This window comes from Somniosus microcephalus, chromosome 10 (assembly GCF_052327205.1).
Source record: "Somniosus microcephalus isolate GS21.2 chromosome 10, FLI_Smic_1.0, whole genome shotgun sequence".
Lineage (NCBI taxonomy): Eukaryota > Metazoa > Chordata > Chondrichthyes > Squaliformes > Somniosidae > Somniosus > Somniosus microcephalus.
The window spans coordinates 166,013,545-166,035,131 of NC_140996.1; the positions used below are offsets into that span (position 1 = coordinate 166,013,545).

The 21,587-nt window shown below is 43.7% G+C and overlaps 2 protein-coding genes across 4 annotated transcripts in view; one reads left to right on the forward strand and one right to left on the reverse strand.

Annotated features, from left to right (window-relative positions):
• npat (nuclear protein, ataxia-telangiectasia locus) overlaps positions 1–1,352 on the reverse strand; it is a 49,222-nt gene extending 47,870 nt beyond the window's left edge. The window contains exon 1 of one of the 2 annotated variants that reach the window (XM_085999097.1): positions 1,056–1,352. In XM_085999097.1, the coding sequence (XP_085855223.1) occupies positions 1,056–1,092 (37 nt within the window). In that variant the 5' untranslated portion in view covers positions 1,093–1,352. The remainder of the gene's footprint in view (positions 1–1,055) is intronic. The other variant, XM_085999098.1, reaches the window with a different exon arrangement.
• A 21-nt stretch (positions 1,353–1,373) lies between these two features.
• atm (ATM serine/threonine kinase) overlaps positions 1,374–21,587 on the forward strand; it is a 206,445-nt gene continuing 186,231 nt past the window's right edge. For both annotated transcript variants that reach the window (XM_085999094.1, XM_085999096.1), the window contains exons 1-5: positions 1,374–1,461; positions 15,079–15,179; positions 15,618–15,730; positions 16,630–16,775; positions 19,544–19,708. In XM_085999094.1, coding sequence (XP_085855220.1) covers positions 15,108–15,179; positions 15,618–15,730; positions 16,630–16,775; positions 19,544–19,708 — 496 coding nt within the window. In that variant the 5' untranslated portion in view covers positions 1,374–1,461; positions 15,079–15,107. The remainder of the gene's footprint in view (positions 1,462–15,078; positions 15,180–15,617; positions 15,731–16,629; positions 16,776–19,543; positions 19,709–21,587) is intronic.

A 21,587-nucleotide genomic window follows, 5' to 3' on the forward strand; every position in this document is an offset into this window, starting at 1 on the left:
GGGAGACAAATATAAATGTCGAGTAACAGCTCTTTACAAGCAATACACATTTTTTAGTAAATGTGCTGCTCACCATACTAATCATGAGGAGTTCCTGATAGCTGCCTAACGGAGTGTATGCCAGTCGTCTAATGACCAACTAATTTTCAAGACCAATTAAGAATTTCCCATCTGGGGTCTGGACTAGAGGTGGAAAGAAAAAGCAAGCCGGATCTCTGCGTGACCAAGGCAGCTCCAGAATGACAAACCAACAATAAAAAACTGGATTCAAGTGAACACCCCAAATTGCAGAATCATCGATTTGATAAATGAGCCTAGCAGATCCACAGTATTCCAGGGCAATGTTTACAACTGAACATTGTTCATTAATGGGATTGGAAGGATGGATGTGTCATGGGGCTGAGCTTCTTCCCACATGGCTTCATTTCAATTCAGGTATTTAATTATTCTACCAAACACTGAATTAGAACACAATTTTGAATACAATTATACAAAAAAAAGTAATCTATCACATAGTTTAAGGAGGCATTCACACCTCATACCCCCTTTAAAATTAAAACGTAGCCACAAAGTTGTCATCATGGTATTATATATAGTTGTGATCTAAAAGGCCTGTTGTGAAACAGATCAAGAATCATAATTCCATTCATGTCCCAAAACCATGTGAAGCAATGTCAACAGAATGTCATGTATAGTCGGGGCTGTCAATCACAGATAATGACACTCAGTCTAGGCAAGAGGAAAGTGAGCTTCACTGTGGCCTCTGTTCCCGTCGGACAGCCCGGCATTTGTCAACAGAGCTTAATGGCGATTCATTTTTACCATGTAAAAATGTAGCTTCAATTAAGGAAACTGGGAATAAGTTACTTCCAAAGGTAGTGAATAATAAAGCTCCATCAATGGATGGCTTCGGGAGGCGCGGCCCACACTCCGCCCATTGCAACCTGCGCCTGTTTTTAACTCTGCTGCCCGCCAATGTACCGCGATTCCCAGCAGCGGCCCAGCGCCGCCCATGGAGCCCGCTCGAGCGTCAGTCAGCTCCAGGCGCCACTTACCCAGGACGAGCCGCGCTACGTCTGACGGCAGCAGCATGGTGTCGGAGTGCGGGTCGGCCGCGGTGAGTGAGCGGGGCCCGGGAGCAGGCGCCCAGCTTGTCGCCTCGCTCAGGAGCGGCTCACTCCCACCCGCTGAAAATGGCGCGTAGAAACAACGCTGCGTTTATTCCAATTCTAATTCCGGCGGAACTGGAAGCGTGAAATGAAGGACGGAGTGCGTTGTGGGAATTGTAGTTCGATGGCGAATGAAATTAATCGATGCGGAGGACAGACTACAGATCCCAGCGGGCTGTGCGGTTCCGTGCGCATGCGCTGGCTGACCCGACGGGGCACGTTTGTTGCTATCGAATTCTGGTCAGGGGTGAAGTGGAATATTGTCACGTGCGATCCGTCAGGGGTGAGCGAGGTCGGTCGGTCTCTCTGTTATGCTCTATCCATGTCGCCTCGGCTGATGTATGTGGCTCGAGGCTGTGCTGCTCTGAGTGCGCGTCCTGTGCAAGATGTACCGCTGGCGGCGCTGACCGCCTCTGCACTGCAGCGCTCGGTGGCCGGACGCGCATATGGGACGGGTGCGATCCCGGCCGCGTTTGGCGCCGTCGCTGTTTCGGTTACTGACAGAACGCGAGACAACTTTTTGCTGTAAAAACAAATTGTATTCGCGCCAAGTTTGATGAAGCTGTTCTTGACGGGATTGGATTAGAATAACATCGGGAGTCGTGATCAACCAGCGGCAGGTGCATAATGTTTTATCGCAATTTGATTCGCTAGGGGTGCGGAACGTTTAAATGCGCGGGTTTTGCGGGCGGCGAACTTTTTGCTGCACTGAATTCTTGACTTCCGGTGGGTGTGGCTCGTTGTGGCGCGCTGATTATTTACAAACATTTCCCGCCGGGGCTGGCAGCAGGGGGTGGAGTTACGGTGGGAAATAACAGCCCGAATTAAATAGCGTCTGTAACGTAGTGAAACGTCCCAAGGCGCTTCACAGGAGCAGAATTAGACACCCAGCTAAAAATAAAAAGACTTACATTTATATAGCGCCTCTCACGACTACCGGATGTCTCAAAGCGCTTTACAGCCAATGAAATACTTTTGGAGTGTAGTCCCTGCTGTAATGTGGGAAATAAGGTGCTATTGGGATAGGTGACCAAAAGCTTGGTCAAAGAAGTAGGTTTTAAGGAGCACCTTGAGGGAGGTAGAGAGGTTTAAGGCGGAAATTCTATGCTTAGGGCCTAAATGGTTTTTGGAGGAATGTTCGGAGTGTGGCGTACCGACCACAGAAAGGACACAATCCGCTTTGCGGTCCGTAGACTATAAATCAGGCGTTATGCCTTTAAGAAGGATCACACCTAAGAAACTCGATCTGCAACATAGTTAAGCCCAGAGCGGGGGAGGAGCAGTCGAAGCTGTGGACTGATGAAAAGCAGTCAGACTTGGTGTAGGCTCTGACGCCATTTTCTGTTCAACATGCAGTCTCAAGAATTAAACCTTTTCTGTTGAACCTCTCCAAGTTCAGTATTTTTTGCTAGGAGTACGTAGACTCCTACAGGAGTTACATTTGTTTCCTACATTACAACAGTGACTTCATTGGTTGTAAAGTGCCTTGGGATATCCTGAGGTCACTAAAGGCACTATATAAATGCAAGTCTGTCTTTTTTGTGGCCAATAAAAATGACACCGATTGCAGACCCGTTCTAAGCAAATGATGCTGTGTATATTGGAGTGGGTCATTAATCAAAATGAGTTACCATTTTTAATTAGAATAAGTCATTGTCACTCATCAAACTATATGCAACCTCAGCATCCTGATCTGAATTTCCAATTCCATATCCTCTCTGTCACCAGGTCCACATTCTCCCACCTGCATACATTCTCCACCTCAGCCGCTCCAGTGCTGAAACTGTGCTTATACTTGCCTTTATCACCACCAGACTTGACTACATCGCTCACTTTGCAGAGCTCCAATCCTAACTCCATAAACTCTAATTTTTCCAAAACTCTGCTGTATGTGGTAAGTTCTACTCGCTTATCAGTCCTCCTTGCCGACCTACATTGTCTCCCTGTCCCCAATAATTAAATTACAAATTTTCAACCTTGTTTTTAAATATCTCCAGCGTTCGCCGTCATTACCCCCTGAAACTGACCGTGACTTCAGGATTTAGTGCATGCGCAGCTAAACACAGAAATCATGCACTGCTTCGCCACAGGTTGCGTTATGCACCAGCCCACTCCACCCATCCCCCCCCCCCCAATCTTTATTTTGCTCTGTAGCTGCACTTTTTTAAATAGTTATAATCAGTGTTTTTTATTTCCGGGTTTACTGTCTGTGAATTCTTCAATGTCATTGGCTGCTTAGACAGCTTGATGACTCATTGCTGTTGTTTGCTAGAGTTCCCCTTTTGACAGCACTACAATCAATTTCACATCGAGGAAGCTAAAGTTCTTGGCACAGAGATTTCTGGGCGGCTTTCTTCGAGATTAGCGACAATCGCAGTCACTTGGCCACTGACCGCAAATTATGGGCCATTATCTCTGCAGTTTCTTCCAGCCCTATATTTCTCCAACTCACTTTTCCTCTCTCACAGGCCTATTGTGCATCCCTCCTCCTTTTGCCTCATCATTGCCTGATTAAACCCCACCACGTCTAACCCCTCAGGAAAGGGAAGCCAGAGAAGGAGGCGGAGGGGAGAAGGGAAGGAAGAGGTGGAGATGGAGGGAAGGAGAAAGAAGAGAATGGAGGGTTATGGAGAGAGGGAGGGAAGAAGACGGCGGGATCAGAAGGGAAGTTAAAAGGAGAGGAGGTATAGGGAGGCAGGATGAATTGGGATGAGGAGGGAGCTGTGGAAGGAGAAGAGGGAGGGAGGTTGAAGGAAGGCGATGAGAAGGGGGAGTAGTCAGAGTGCAAACACATCCTTATTTGGTGGGCATGCACTTTTACCTTATTGCTGTTCTTTAGACTGGCGAAGATGAAAATGGGCTTTTCTCACTTCCTCAGGAATTGGTTGATGAGGGGGAGAGAAGAGGAAGGATCGGGGATGGACAGAGCGGGAGGAAGGGGAGAGGAGGAGGGGATCTATTGTGAGTGCTAGCACTTCTTTAGCTGATGGGCATGCAGTGTTATGTTATTGCTGTTCTTTCTTTGATCCGTGGCAAAGGAGGGAAATGGACTGTTCTCGCTTCCTCGGGAGCTGGTTGATGAGGGGTGGGTACTGTTTCTGCAGCTGCTTTCTTTCTTTATTGGGTGTGTGTGTGATTACTGGTCAAAATGTTTATATTCTGCCAACTTCTGGGCATCACTAGGGGAGGGATTTTCTTACCGCACAATCTTGTTAGCATGTTCAGTTGTGGGGAGTTGATGAGTTCTCAACGCTGTCTTTTGGCCAGTATCGGTCAGCTGTGGCTGGCCACAATTGCCTTTCATCTTGCCCTTCACATAACCTTTCAATATTTGAAGTAAGCAATCTTGCTGTTGAGTTTTTATCTTGCACATTCTAAAAGAGCCCTTTTAAAAAATTTCCCCTTGCATGGTTTCAAAGCCGCTTGATATATTTTTGCTTCAGTTGGCCCTGTCATAGAATATTGGCCCAGAAATTCGGGTCGGAGGCTTCCCACGGGTGCAAGCCTCCGACCTGCACTTACCTAGCGCGCTGGCCGTTGAGCTGTGGGCCCGCGTGGAATTCCGATCCTGGGTCTCCTCCAACTGCCGGCGCGCAGTGCTTGCGTATCCCAGGGGCGCAGTTAGTTCAATGCGTCCCCTGGGATCACGTGGGTCATGGAGAGCCAATGGTAGCAGGGAATGCTTCATTCATAAGTTTGATAGGAAGAGCTGTCAAACCTATAAATACTACAAGCCCCAAAACAGCACTAAAACTTCAAATACATTTTTTTTTAAATCACATTTTTAAAATAACTATAAATTACATGAAAACTTTTTCAACAATAATTTAAATTTTTGAAAAAATTAATTACATTTTCTAACAGGGCTAAAAATAAACTTACTTTTCTTTAAAGTATTAAAAAATAATAAACCTGTGGAAAAAATGTTTTAATTTTAATTAATTCACCACTTACCTTGTTAAAAGCAGGCCTTGCGCCTGCTTTTTAAAAGTGTAACTGCTGGAGACTTGCCCTCCCAGAGAACCCTGCAAGAAAAACGTAAGTTCGATGCGTACGCGCTGCCTCTCCGGCGCACGCATTCGACTTCTGAACCCCTTTCAGGGGAACGGAAGTGCCGGTTTCCCGCACATGTGCAGTGCATGTACGAAACCGGCACTTTCGTTGGGCCTACGTGTGAGTACCCCGTGCGTACTCACCCGTGGAGACCCGAATTTCTGGGCCAATATGTCATGCACTAATATGCTCACAGTGCCACGTACAGGTGCAATATTTTTGGAATGTTAAGAACATAAGAATTAGCAGGAGTAGGTCATACGGCCCCTCGAGCCTGCTCCGCCATTCAATAGGATCATGGCTGATCTTCGACCTCAACTCCACTTTCTGGACCTATACCCATATCTCTTAATTCCTCTGGAGTCCAAAAATCTATATATCTCAGCCTTGAATATACTCAACAACTCAGCATCCCTCTGGGGTAGAGAATTCCAAAGATTCACAACCCTCTGAGTGAAGAAATTCCTCCTCATCTCAGTCTTAAAAGTCTGGCCCCTTATCCTGAGACTATGCCCCCTAGTTCTAGACTGTCCAGCCAGGGGAAACAATCTCTCGGCATCTACCCTGTCAATCTCCCTCAGAATCTTATATGTTTCAATCAGATCAACTCTCATTCTTCTAAACTCCAGAGAGTATAGCCCCAATCTACTCAATCTCTCAGGACAACCCATTCCCAGGGATCAATCTAGTGAACCTTTGTTGCACCACCTCTAAGGCAGGTATATCCTTCTTTAAACAAGGAGACCAAAACTGTGCCCAGTACTCCAGGTGTGGTCTCACCAAAGCCCTGTACAATTGTAGCAAGACTTCCTTACTCTTATACTCCAACCCTTTAGCAATAAAGGCCAACATGCCATTTGCCTTCCTAATTGCTTACTGTATCTGCATGCTAACTCTGTGTTTCTTGTACTAGGACACCCAAATCTCTCTGAACACCAACAATTAATAGTTATTCGTCATTTAAAAAATATTCTGTTTTTCTATACTTCCTACCAAAGCGAATAACCTCACATTTCCCCACATTATACTCCATCTGCCACCTTATTGCCCACTCACTTAACCTGTTTATATCCCTTTGCAGGCTCTTTACGTCCTCCTCATCACAGCTTACTTTTCCACCTAGCTTTGTATAATCAGCAAACTTGGATACATTGCACTCGGTTCCTTCATCTAAGTCATTAATATAGATTGTGAATAGCTGAGGCCCAAGCACTAATCCTTGCGGCACCCCACTAGTTACAGCCTGCCAACCCGAAAATGCTCCACTTGAGACTCCTCGCATCTTTCCTCATAAGAACATAAGAAATAGGAGCAGGAGTAGGCCAGTTGACCCTCTGAGCCTGCTCCGCCATTCAATAAGATCATGGCTGATCTTCTACCTCATCTCCACTTTCCTGCACTATCCCCATATATCCCTTGATTCCCTTAATATTCCAAAAATCTATCGATCTCTGTCTTGAATATACTCAACAACTGAGCCTCCACGGCCCTCTGGGGTGGAGAATTCCAAAGATTCACCACCCTCTGAGTGAAGAAATTTCTCCTCATCTTAGTCCTAAATGGCCGACCCCTTATTCTAAACTCCCCAGCCAGGGGAAACATCCTCCCTGCATCTACCCTGTCGAGCCCTGTAAGAATTTTGTATGTTTCAATGAGATCACCTCATTCTTCTAAACTCGAGAGAGAATATAGTCCTAGTCTACTCAGTCTTTCCTCATAGGACAATCCCTCCATCCCAGGAATCAGTCTGGTGAACCTTTGTTGCACTCCCTCTGTGGCAAGTATATCCTTCATTAGGTAAGGAGACCAAAACTGCACACCATACTCCAGGTGTGGTCTCACCAGTGTCTTTTATAATTGCAGTAAGGCGTCTTTGCTCTTATACTCAAATCCTCTTGTAATAAAGGCCAACATACCATTTGCTTTCCTAATTGTTTGCTGTACCTGCATGTTAACTTTCAGTGATTCTTGTACAAGGACACCCAGGTCCCTCTGAACACTAACATTTCCCAATCTCTCACCATGTAAAAAATACTCTGCTTTACTATTTTTCCTACCAAAGTGGATAACTTCACATTTCTCCACATTATATTCCATTTGCCATGTTCTTGCCCACTCACTTAGCCTATCTATATTCCCTTGAAGTCTCCTTGCATCCTCTTCACAACTTACATTCCCACCCAGCTTTGTATCAGCAGCAAACTTAAATGTATTACATTTGGTCCCCTCATCCAAATCATTGATATAGATTGTGAATAGCTGAGGCCCAAGCACTGATCCTTGCGGTACCCCACTAGTTACAGCCTGCCAACCCGAAAATGACCCGTTTATTCCTGCTCTCTGTTTTCTGTCCTCGATCCATGCTAGTATATTACCCCCAATCTTATGAGCCTTAATTTTGTTTAATAATCTCTTTTGTGTGGCACCTTATCGAATGCCTTCTGAAAATCCAAATACAGGAAACTTTGTGCTATCCAGGACCAAGCTGTTGCCGTCCCATCAAAACTGCCGGACAAACCAGCGCTAATGTTGAAACTGTGGTAAACCACTGTCGTTCACTGTGTTCACTATTGTTGTTGTTGTTGTCGTTCACTCTTGTTTCACTGTTATACCTGACTATGCCTCAGCTGACTCCGCCCTTGGCTACCTGGTATAAGGACGGCTGCACGGCAGCTCTCTGCCATTCGGTCGTCCACTAGAGGCATAGTCCTGATCTGTTTGTAGTTGCATTCAGTAGTTAATAAAAGCCTGTTGTTCTGAACTCTACTCAGCCTTTTATTAGAATCGATAGCGCATCAGAAACATACGGAAATTTTGAGCTCCGTATCTGGCAACAAACCCTGAAGCTTCTAAACAGTCGGCCGTACCTTGCAAGCGTCTCTGTAGCTTAGCAACAGCTTCAGCGAGACCTTGCAGAGCCTGACTGGTGGAAAAAAAAAAGCAACAAAAAGAAAAAAAACCTAACGAAACGGCTCCTGATTTTTGCTGGTGGCTCGAGCATTCCGGACAGTTAACCTCCGGATAAACCAAAGTTTCCTGTACACCACATCCATTGGTTCCCCCTTATCTATTCTGCTAGTTACAACCTCAAAAAACTCGAACAGATTTGTCAAACACGATTTCCCTTTCATAAATCCGTGTTGACTCTGTGAAATCCTATTAATATTTTCTAAGTGCCCTGTTACCATGTCCTTAATAATAGATCAAACTCTATCAGCATAACCCTCTATTCCCTTCTCCCTCATATGCTTATCTAACCTCCCCTTAAATGCATCTACACTATTCGCTTCAACCACTCCGTGTTAGCGAGTTCCACATTCTCACCACTCTCTGGGTAAAGAAGTTTCTTCTGAATTCCCTATTTAATTTCTTGGTGATGATCTTATATTGATGGCCTCTAGTTTTGCTATTCTCCACAAGTGGAAACACTTTCTCTGTATCTACTCTATCAAAACATTTCATGATTTTAAAGTCCTCTATTAGATCACCCCTAAGCCTTCTCTTTTCAGGAGAAAAGAGGCCCAGCCTGTTAATCCTTTCCTGATAGGTATACCCTCGCATTTCTAGTATAATTCTTGTAAATCTTATCTGCACCCTCTCCAGTGCCTCTATATCCTTTTTATAATATGGCGATCAGAATTGTACACAGTACCCCAAATGTGGTCTAACCAAGGTTTGATACAAGTTTAGCATAACTGCACTACTTTTCAATTCTGTCCCTCTAGAAATAAATCCTGGTGCTTGGTTTGCTTTTTTATGGCCTTGTTAACCTGTGTCGATACTTTTAATGATTTGTGTATTTGTACTCCGAGATCCCTTTGCTCATCTACCCCATTTAGATTCTTATTTTCCAAGTAATATGTGCTCTCCCTATTTTTCTTACCAAAATGTAATAGCTCACATTTATCTGTGTTGAATTTCATTTGCCAATTATATGCCCATTCTGCAAGTTTATTAATGTCTTCTTGTAATTTGTTGCAGTCCTCCTCAGTATTGACTATTCCCCCCCCCCCCCCAAAAAAAAAAATTGGTGCCATCCGCAAATTTAGAAATTGTGTTTTTGATTCCAAAGTCTAAATCATTAATATAAATTGTGAACAACAGTGGTCCCAGCACTGATCCTTGTGGAACACCACGACCCACCTTCTGCCACTCTGAATAGCTACCCTTTACCTCTACTCTCTGCTTTCTGTCTTGAAGCCAGCTAGCTATCCATTCTGCTACTTGCTCCCCTAACTCTGCATTCCCTGACCTTATTCATTAGTCTATTATGTTGTACCTTATTGAGGGCCTTTTGAAAATCTAGATAAATTACATCATCTGCATTACCCTTGTCTACTCTCTCTTACTACTTCAAAAAAATTAATTAGCTTGGTTAAGCAAGACTTTCCCTTTTGAAATCCATGCTGACTGTTATTATATTTTTGGTTTCTAGATGTTCTTCCATTTTCTCCTTTAGTAGGGATTCCATTATTGTTCCTACCACCGATGTTAAGCTGACTGGCCTATAATTCCCTGGACATGTTCTAGCTCCCTTCTTAAACACAGGTATCACGTTAGCTATCCTCCAGCCCTCTGGCACTACACCTTTTTCTAATGATTTACTAAATATGTGAAGTAATGCTTTTGCTATCTCTTCACTAGATTCTTTTAAAATGTGCGGATGTAATCCGTCCGGACCAGGGGTTTTATCCTCTTTGAGTTTCATTAGTTTATTTAATATAGCTCCTTGTTTTATTTTAAATGCAGTTATCTCATTACTAGTTTCATCATCCGATGTCATCTCCACCTGTTGAAGCAAAGTAATTATTTAATATTTCTGCCATCTCTCTATCGTTGCCTGTGGTATTATCCTGTCTATCACTTACTGGCCCTATTCCCATCCCAACCTTTTTTTAAATTTACGTGCCTGTAAAATATTTTACTATTTTGTTTTATGTTCCTTAATAATTTAATTTCATAGTTCCTCTTTGCCTTCTTGATTGTGATTTTTTTTTACTTCTCTCCTAATCTCCGTGTTCTCTCTTGTCATACTCTCCCTTGCTGCCCATGTAGTCAATGTATGCCTCTTTCCTTACCCTCAATTTTTCCCATATGGCTTTATTCATCCATGGTGTCTCATTAGTGTTTAGCTTGTTCTTGTTTTTTAGCGGTATATATTTTTCCTGCACTCTGTTGAACACAGTTTTAAATGTTTCCCTTGCTGTTCTACATCATTGTTTGCCAATATTGTTGCCCATTTTATTTTCCCAAGTTCTATTCTCAGCTCTCAAAATCAGCTTTTCTCCAATCTATTACCCTGGTCTTTGTCATACTTATGTCTTTGTCAATTATTATCTTAAAGCATATCATATTATGGTCACTATTACCTAGATGTTCCCCTACTTTTACTTCTCTTATCTACTCAAGTTCATTCCCCATTACTAGATCCAATAGTGAATCCTCCCTTGTTGGGCTTTTTACACATTGGGTTAGAAAGGAGTCCTGTACACATCGTAGGAACTCCATTCCCTTATCCTCTTTACCTATCTCTTCTGTCCCAATATCAGGGTAGTTGAAATCCCCCATGATTATTATTCTATGTCTTTTACTCATTTCCCTAATTTGTTTGCATATTTCTTCCTCCACCTCCTTTCCACTATTAGGTGGTCTGTAGACTACCCCTAATAGTGTGATTGATCCTTTATTATCTTTTATCTCTATCCACATGGATTCTATTTCTGTTTTGCTGATAGCTGCGTCACTTTTTTCTACTGCCATTATGTTATCCCTAATAAGTAAGGCTACTCCACCTCCCCTTTTTCCCTCTCTATCTTTTCTAAATATGTTATACCCGGCAATGTTTAATTCTCAGTCCTGATTTTTCTGCAGCCATATCTCAGTAATCCCTACTATGTCTGGTTCCTTGCAATGCATAATTGCCTCCAGCTCCCCTGTTTTATTACGGACACTGTGCGGTTCTTTTCACTTTATTTTTAACCATCTTTTTACACTCCTGTTCTATAACTCTATTTATTCCCTGGCCATCAATGTCCTCCCTTAATTTACACTTTCCTATGCTCTCCTTTCCTGTTTTGTTTATATTTAGGCTGGTTTCATTTCTTGTAGATCCCTCCCCCCATCTTACTAGTTTAAAGCCTTTGCCATCTCCCTATTTACCCTTTCCGCTAGGATACGGGTTCCATCCCGGTTCAGGTGGAGCCCATCCTATCGGTACAGCTCCTTCCTGTCCCAGCACTGGTGCCAGTGTCCCATGAAAAGGAAACCTGCTTTTCCACACCAGCCCTTTAGCCACATGTTAATTCTCCTGATCTGACTGTTTCTATGCCAATTTACCTGTGGCTCGGGCGATAATCCAGAGATTATTACCCTCGAGGTCCTGTTTTTTAATTTAGCTCCTAACTCATGATACTACTTCAGCAGGACCTCCTCCCTGTTTCTACCTATGTCGTTTGTTCCGACATGGACCACGGCAACTGGATTTACCCCCCTTCCTTTCCAAATTCCTCTCCAGCTGCCTCGAGATATCCCTTACCCTGGGTAGGCAACACACCCTTCAGGATTCTCCTTCTTGGCTGCAGAGGACGTTGTCTATCCCCCTAATTATAGAATCTCCTATCACTACCACATTTCTATTCTGCTCTTCCGCCCCTTGCAGAGTCTTCTGAGCCACGGTGCCTTGGTCTGCATTGTGGCTGTCCTCCCCGCAGTCTTTCTCCTTGTCCTCACAGGTAGCGAGTACATCGTACCCGTTGGACAGGACCAGTGTCTGCAGGACCTCCTCAACCTCTCCTAAGTCCCGCTACCCGGCTCCCCAACAGTCACACCCTCCCCTTCCTGAACCAGTACTTTCCTCTGGGGTGTGACTGTATTCTGGATAAAACTGTCCAGAAATTCCACCCCTTCCTTTGCGTTTCGGAGTGTCTCTAACTCACACTCCAGCTCAAGGACTCTGAGCCGGTGTGACTGAAGGCAGAGACATTTCCTGCAGATTTAGGAATCCAGGACAGTCTCACTGTCCACAAACTCCCACATACTACAGTCCCGACACATAGCCTGCTCTGCCATCTCTAGAGTTTTTTTATTTATATGCTTATTTAAATTAGTTAAAGTATTTAATCAAGTGATTATTTAGAGTTATATTAATTAATTAATTAATTAATGTAGTTAAGTTATCAATCCAATAAAGTATTAGTTATTGCTCCCCAGCTCTTAGCTTAAAACACTGCACTAGTTTAGAGACAAAACAAACCGCTCTAATACTCACCAACCAATCACCTACCTGCTGTCCTGTGACGTCACTCCTTGATTATTTTCTCTCTCCGCTCCGGTGCCCACATTCTGTTTTTACTGTACAATAGGTTGTTGTAGATATGTGTCAATTTACAGGAGTACTCGTCGGGATGAGTCGCAAAAAAAATAAACTGCTTTTTTGCAACTGACTGTTTTGGTGGCACCTCGATAGCATAATTTACATGTGACTCTCATATTTACAAGTTACACCGCCTGCAATCCTGCTGGACTCATTTCAGTGCATCAGCTTACCTTGCCCATCTCTTTTAAGGTTCATAACTGCTGTAATGTTTCACTTAAATTGATAAAATCTTATAGTTTATATATAGGGACACAACTAAAGTTAAAAGAATTTTGAATTCATGAATAGTAGGAATAAACTTTAATTGTTGTCTTACAATAATTTTTTCATTTACGATGTCAACACATTCAAAAAGGAGCTGCTGTATTATGATTTTGATTTGACAGAACAATTATCGGTAATGCCTTTAGCAATAGGAAATGTGGATTATAACCTCTGTTTAGTTATATATATATATTTAAATATTTGAGTAAATAGCCTTGTGTGTGTGTGGACGTATTTAAGACAGTGAAAATGCAATTTAGGTATTGAATAGCATAAGTAAATTGACTTTAGGGATATAGCTGAGCAAAGAGCTGGAACAGTTGGCATTTTTTGTCACAATGTCAGACCATGAAGATTTTGCAATATGCTCAAATTCAGTGTGAACCACATTATCATATCAAATGGGGATCCCAAACATTTTCAATAAAGAAAGTGCCTTTTTAACAGTTCATCGTCATAGCTTGTCACTCCAAAACTGCAGCCTGGATCTGGCGTTGTCATTTATCTCGAATAGTTCCTCTGGAGTACAGGATGTTGATGGGGAGCACTGCAGCAGGCAGTGTTCAAGTGGTTGCCTCGCCTCTTCACCTTCACATCGGGCCAGAGGGAGGGTCATTTCCCAGCTTTAACTTGGTCATATTCTCATCAGTCTTTGTCACCCCAGCTCTCGCTCATTTTAGTGTACACCTTGTCAGTGCCAGGAGGGTCATTGGCATTTCCTGCCATTTTGTTACTCTGTAGCCTTCCACTGTGTTATTTTGAGTAAGGGATTTTCAGAGGCAAAGATTTTTCTGGACCTCAGCATCCTGGATGGTGGAATATGTCTATGTAGTGGATAACTAGGACCATACACCTGTTTTTGTCCCCTCTTTACTGAAGGCACTCCATCTCACTGATGGTGGCACAGTCCCTGTGAAGCAGTATAGTGAAGTTGGTTTGAAAGTCCCCGTGATGATCCTTCATCAGCTCCCCATTTTGATTTGGCCAGTTCCTGGAGTACACCGTTCCTGGAGTACACAGTTCCTGGAGTTTCGTTTTTTTTTCAGCTTCTTGATGTGCTCTTTGAATGTGCACTGAGTGTCCTCAAATCTTTCTGATTAGATTTTTAAATTGGGACAGATTGCTGTAAGTGACTTAGAACTAAAAAAAAACCCATGGGAGCATGTGCCTGCAAGCATGTGTTGTACTTTATGTTGCAAATCAAAGCTATAGATCAATCACAATACAAAATATATATGTTTAATTTTAGTGTGTGGAGCAAAAATGACAAAACAACTTGCATTTATATAGCAAAAGCAAAATACTGCAGATGCTGGAAATCTGAAATAAAACCAGAAAATGGTGGAAACACTCATCAGGTCAGGATCTGTGGCGAGAGAAACAGAGTTAACGTTTCAGATCAACAACAACAACTTGTATTTATATAGCACCTTTAACGTAATAAAACATCCCAAGGCGCTGCACAGGAGTATTTTAAGACAAAAAATTTGACACCGATCCACATAAGGATAAATTAGGGCCGGTGACCAAAAGCTTGGTCAAAGAGGTAGGTTTTAAGAAGCATCTTAAAGAAGGAAAGAGGTAGAGAGGCGGACAGGTTTAGGCAGGGAATTCCAGAGCTTAGGGCCTAGGCAACAGAACGCACGGCCACCAAAGGTTGAGCGATTATAATTAGGGATCCTCAAGAGGACAGAATTAGAGGAGCGCAGATATCTCGGGTGGGGGGCGGGGTGGTTGTGGGGCTGAAGGAGATTACAGAGATAGGAAGGGGCGAGGCCATGGAGGGATTTGAAAACAAGGATGAGAATTTTGAAATCGAGGCGCTGCTTAACCGGGAGCCAATGTAGGTCCGTGACATTCAGGGTTCTGATGAAAGATCCTGTTTGACCTGCATTTTCAATTTTTATTGCATTTATATAAGACCTTTTAGTTAAAGTACAAAATATCCAACATGTTTCACAAATTTATGCTCCTGTTTCACCCCTCTCCTGTTTCCCTGTGGAAGCAACTGATAATTCCTGCAGCAGCTTGGCCTGAGAATGAAGACCACAGCTGCAACCCCGTGTTTTACTGAGCCATGGTGTAGCGCATTAAATCTTCAGTTTGTTGATACCACGTTCACAGAAGCACTGTTTCTATCTCGTCACAGGAATCTTTGTGTAGGTTGATGGTTGGCCATTAAAAGTGTAAGCTCTGGAGTTCATTTTTACTTTGCAGGATTCATTCCACTGCTTTTCAAAGGAACCATGAGCCTTGCACTTCATGAGCTGCACGTCTGCTGTCGCCAGTTTGACAATGACAAGGCTACAGAGAGAAAGGTAATACAATGTATCTCATTAAACTTCTTGAGAAGTACAGAAGACACTTCGTGGCCAATTCATTAAAAACTAGAATGGAAATGTCTCGACTGTAAATTGCATTTAGCGTTGCCAGTTGTTTGAACGTTCGTTCTTGTTGCATTATATATTATTTCCCTGCTCCTTCGTCTGCCTGGCCTGACACACCTCCCTTTCACTTTTTCCTCTTTCTCACTCTCACTGTCTGTTTCTTCCGCCTTCTACCCCTGCAGGAATTGAGAGGAGCAGGACTTGAAAGTGGATCTGTTTCTTCCCTATGGCACTAAGGATTAGCTTACGCTCAGGGACCCTATACTAATGATTTTGCAATTTTGATTTCAAAGATTGAATACACACAATTTTTTAACAGTGTCTTTTACCAGGCTAATCGTAGCTTTAACACCTTATGTTTTTTTTTAGAAAGAAGTAGATAAATTTAAACGTCTTATTCGGACCCCAGAAGCCATCGAGCAGTTGGATCGAAGTTCTGAATCAAAACATTCAAAGCAGTTGAACTGGGATGCAGTTTTTAGGTAAATTTGCCAAATGTGCCCTTGGAAAAAGTGCTGTGGATGCCTAACCAAGTATCACAAAACTTCTACTATTACAAGAGCAAGTACTGAACTACAAAACTATGTCTTCATCATATATATACAAGAGCCCATATTTATACATATATTGTGGAAAGCTGCAGAGTTGTATTATGTTGTCAATATTTTTTGAAATATAGAAAAAACTTGACTATGTGCCTTGTTGCATTGATAGCAAGTTCTTCAGGGTTTCTTGTATTTCTGGACCAACCACGCAGCCCACTGCAGAGGATACCTCAAGTTTTGCATGAATTAGTTTATAGCGTCTTTTAGTCCCTTTTTTATATAGCAGTGATAAGAATAATTTTGTCACCTCAAAATTTCTTGACTTTAAAATGGGAAGTTACCTTTTCAATGCAGTCTGCTGGAAGTGAGCTGTGCCGTTCTTAAATAAATCTATGTTTGCCCTTTTCTATGTATGCAAATTACTAGATATGTGGAGAAGGTTCTGTAAGATAAAGCACACTACCGTGTAAAGGCCATTTCCCTTTCCATTGTGAGGATTGATGCAAAGCCTACATTCATTTGAATTCTCTCATTTTCATAACCACAGTCAGATGCAGTTTTAGTTTCCCAAGATTTTTGGTTTAGTTGCGCAGAATTACATAGAAATTGCAACACAAAAACAGGCCATTCGGCCTAACCAATCCATGTTGGTGTTTATCCTTCACGCAAGTGGTAGTCCTAATCCCAAAGGCCCACCCTGTTCCCATATCCCTTTGTTTAATCTAATGAACAGCGGTGTGGAATCTTGCTTAATAAAATTTAAAATAATTCTCCTTGGATTCCATTCCTGCTATTTCTCTTTTATTTTTCATTTCCACAAAATGCTTGTGTTTTAGCTTTCTGCAAAAGTACATCCAGAAAGAGACCGAATGTCTCCAGGCAGCCAACCCCAATGTGTCAGCAACTACCCAAGCCAACCGGCAGAAGAAGATGCAAGAAATCAGCAGTATCATGAAATATTTTATCCGATGGGCCAATAAAAGTGAGCAGAGTCTAAATATTTAAAATCTTTTCCAAATCAACTATTCTTTTCCTGGTCAACTTAATAATTTAATTGCGCTGTTAAATATGGTATGTAATGTATTTATCTGAGCATTTCTCAACACATACTGGCTGTATGTTGGCTTTGGTTTAAAAAAAACACAAAATGCTAATCTAGTTCTGTGTTGATTAATCAGGCTAGAGGACATGGTTGCTGCTGAAACAGTTTTTGAATTATATTGCTTCACCTGCTTAGCAGCTTTCAATTTTTGGAATTGCCGATGCTGTGTTTAGAAATACTGAATCTATAGTTAGCTGAAATGACCAAGTCTGTCAGCTGAATTCAAACCGAGTTTAATTTGGATTTGAACTATGATTTGGTTTTGAACCTTTTTCATAAGGGGGTTTTCATTACGTGATGAGCTGGCAAGTTGCACGCTGTTAGGGCCCATTTTTATAATGGACACTAACAATACTCGACCGTCCACCTCACCCACAAGTAAAATAACAGTCTTATTTATTTTTAAATTTATTTATACTACAGGTAGACTACCCTTTATCCGAACTTCCGAAAACCGAAACCCTCTAAAAACCAAAGGTTTTTTCGTTCAGCGTAAGTCGTGCGCACGACTTACGCTGAGCAGAGGGTCAGCGTAAGTCGTGCGCACGACCCCCCGCGGACCCCCGCCGGCCCCGACCCCCCCCGCGGACCCCCGCCGGCCCTGACCCCCGCCGACCCCGACCCCCGCCGACTTACGCTGAGCGTCAGCGTAAGTCGTGCGTACGACCCCCCCGCGGACCCCCGCCGGCCCTGACCCCCGCCGACCCCCCCCCCCCGCCGACCCCGAGCGGGGGTCGGGGCCGGTGGGGAGGTCGGCGGGGGCCGGGGGGGGTCGGCGGGGGTCGGGGCCAGGGGGGGTCGGCGGGGGGGTCGTGCGCACGACCCCCCGCCGACCCACCTTCTGAAATCCGAAATTCTCCAAAAACCGAAACACGGCTGGTCCCGAGGTTTTCGGATAAAGGATAGTCTACCTGTACATGTATCCCCACTTTAAAAAAAAAAGATTTTTTTTTTGCAGGCTCAAATGCAAATTAACAAAATGTATTTTGACATCCATTCCTCTCCTCTCCTTGTTCTGTCATCCTATTCCTTTCTATGAATTGCTAAGATTCCAAAGGCACCATGCCATTTTTTTACATATAAGCCATGACTTTGAATGTTGAGTGCAGTGTGCGTCACAGCTGAGCTTGATCCTGTTCTTTCCTGCCATTTGCACCCACGCACTTTCAGCAAATGTTGCTGCATAATGAACAGGTGAGGAAACCATGGCCATTTTTTTCAACCCTCCTTAACAATTTGTAACATTCCTGCTATGGACCCAGCAGCTGAGATTAAGTAACTCGCACAGATTGTGGATGGAACCTGGGACCTCCCTGCTCTGTATGGCTCAACTACTCACTGGGTGAACTGACTAAGTCATGCAGGGGGTGGTAACCCAGGTATTCATTTAAACATTTCAGAAATCCCTCTGGGTCTTGATTCAGAGTTAAAAATCAAAATGTTTGAAACAGTGTTTTCCTGTATTTGCTATCTATTTCTAATTGTCTGCTATAGAGACCATTTATTTCTCCCCCCCAAATGTTGTGATTTATGCCAAACATGGAAGAACATAAAGTGAGGAAAGTGACCACCCAGTTTCCCTTCCTGACCCCCCATGCTAGCTGATGCTGTAAATAGTTCCCTCTCCTCAGGTTCTGTCCCTCTCACTTTCAAACCCACCATCATCACACCTCTCCTCAATAAAACCACCCTTGACCCCTCTGCCCTGGCAAACTACTGCCCCATCGTCAACCTACCTTTCATCTCCAAAGTCCTTGAACGTGTTGTCGTCTCCCAAATCTGTGCCCATCTTTCCTGCAACTCCACATTTAAACCTCTTCAGTCGGGTTTCTGTCCCTATCACAGCACTGAAACTGACCTAATCAAAGTCAGAAATGATATACACTATGACTGGTGCATTATCTCTCCTCAACCTCTCTGCAGCCTTTGACATGGTCAGCCACATCATCCTACTCCATTGTCCAGCTGATTGGCTAGTTCTAAACTCAAGAATATGTGTTGGGGGGGGGGGGGGAGAGGGGGTTGAGTATTCCCAAATTAGGAAATGTTTAGGATAGGAACTTCCCATCAACTACAGCATCCTTATCTCTCAAAGCTACAGTCTAAGGTGAATTATGTATGGTTTGTTGTGTTAGTTGAATTACAAAGTTGGAAATAAAATTACTCTTCATTTGGAGCAATGGTCAATCAATTATATAGTTTGACAAAGGAACCCAAATGCTAGAGTTTGAAATTTGTGTACTAACGAACAAATCTGTGTGGGGCGACTTTGCCTCCCCCCACCTGTGCCCCCATTCCCAATATCAAAAATAGAGAAATTCCAGTTCTTGTAGCATGTTTAAGTATCTATTTCTTTGCCACCTTGTTCTGTTGCTGTCCTGGCACTCATAACCTAGGTGGGAGAAAGTCAATCAAGGGCACAGCTGTTGAATCCAGCGAGCATTCATGTGTAGTAGTTTATTTATTACAAAATCTACCAGTGTACTTCAGTAAGATCAAACAATACAATGAAATTAGTCCCGTGACTTCATTTGAAGTGGGGATTCTTGCTTGATTCATCATTTGTAATGTCTGCACAATTATAGGAGCTTAAGGGGCAGCGCTTGCATTGTTTGTTGCTGTTTCATTGATCATATTGCATTATATAGGAGGACCACGTCTGAAATGTCAGGATCTTCTAAAGCACATCATGGATATTCTGCAGAATAAATTTAGCTGTGTTGCCTATGGGGCCGACTACAACAGCATTCTGCTGAAGGACGTTCTCTCAGTTAGGAAGTACTGGTGTGAAATTTCCCAACAACAGTGGTCAGGTATTTTTAATTGTACTGAACTGTTGTGAAATTGTTGTGAATATTTTTCAATGACTGTTCTAAAAGTGCTTTCACAAATGTAAACGCTGCACAATTCACAAGAATCACATTGGAGGATGATTTTTTTTTTGTGCTCGTCAAAGTTGGTGCTGAGGTTGGAACTCTTCCTATTTCAGTCACCCAGCGTCAGCATCATGGACTTCCAAATCAGGTGAAGCACAGCTAGATGAAGTGCAAAACTTTCTACTCTGCCCTAACAATGTGCCTCATCTAAGCCTCAAGAACACCCTTACTGCACCAGTGACCTATTTTTTAAATTTCCTGCAGTAGTCTTCCAGTGGTCCCTGTGAATGAGATTCCCAAATAGTGTCAGTTTTGTGCTTGTAACTGGATTGAGACTACCCAAACTAGCCACACAACCAACATCCCATTAGTCGGGACTGGATTTGAATCCAGATTTTAGAGGTGAAAGGGCATTGTCTAATGCACTGTGTCGCCCAGTTCCCTCATTTAAAAAAAATATTAGTGGAATAATCTATTTTAGTGGTGGTTACATATCACTTTTAAACGTAAAACAAAGTTAGGAGATTCGTTGCAGTGAATTATCCTGTTACCAACTGGTGAAATTCTCATTCATGATCACAAAAATCTAACGAGTACTGTGCACAAGGTTTGCACAGGTCAAATTTCTTTATTTATCTACCTAGCTATCTATCTATCTACTATCTATCTATCTTCTATCTATCTATATAAACGGATCGATCTGTCTGTCTGTCTGTCCTTCGGTGTGCGTCTGTCCGGCTATGCACTCGAAAGTTATAGAGCGTGCCTACACGTGCATTACATCAAAAGAAAGCTTACCATTCCAAAACGGTCGTAAGCATAATTTTACGTTTCGGCCGGACAAAAATTGCGCCCGCGGTATCCAAAAAACGTTCAAAATTCTGCTCATTAGCATCTCATTAGCGATAGAGTGACGTCGAGGTCGACCAATCGTACACCGGGTTCCTGGCGCGTGCAGGCGGGCCCTCCTAGAGTCGAGTGACTGGACGATTGACCAATCCTACGGTTCGGTGACCTGACAGTCGACCAATCGGTGCGTGTGTGGGCGGGCCTTATCGTTCTGAACCGAGGTGAGTCGCCGCCATCTTGATTCCAAACTTTTCCTTTTTCCCCGCTTTCTGCGTCTTTAAAAAAAAAAAGTTGCTTTTAAAACACATATTGTTTTTTTAAAAAGTTAATTACTTTCTAAATCTTTTATCTAATCTCATTAATTTTCCTACCTTTCCCCGTTTTTCCAGGTAGGCCTCGAAGCCTCGGCCTCTCCTCCGCACCCCACGCCCGAGCTAGGCACCTCCCGGCTCCAGTCAACAAGCGGCCCCCCGATCGCCGCCATCTTTGTGAAGGCTGGAGGGGCGGGCCTCAGCTGAGCGCCGCTACCCGCCCGCCATCTTAGTAAAGGCTGGTGCGGCGGTGGCGGCACGGAGCTCCGCGGAGCAGGTGCGCGGCGGCGTCTAACTCTTTCCCCCCCCCCCACCCCCAGTCTGTCTCTCTCTCTCTTCCCCGCGCCTCCTGAATGCGCGGGGGAAGTGGCCCGGGGCACCGTGGCCGCTTTCGGAGACTTCAACTCCGTGACAGGTGAGGAGGGTCTTTGTTCACGTTGGGCGGCGGGCGGGTTCCCCGGGTGCTGATCCCTGGCGGTGTGGGTGTGGGGCCGGAGCCTGGCTCTTACCTTGCCCCGGAGAGCGGGCGGACGGCGGGGCCTGGAGTAGCAAATCGGGCACCACGGCAGAAGAAAAACTGAGAGCGGCAGAGGGGAACAGACGTCAGAGAGACAGAGAAATAGGGAGAGAGGAGAGGGAGAGGATAGGGAGAGGGG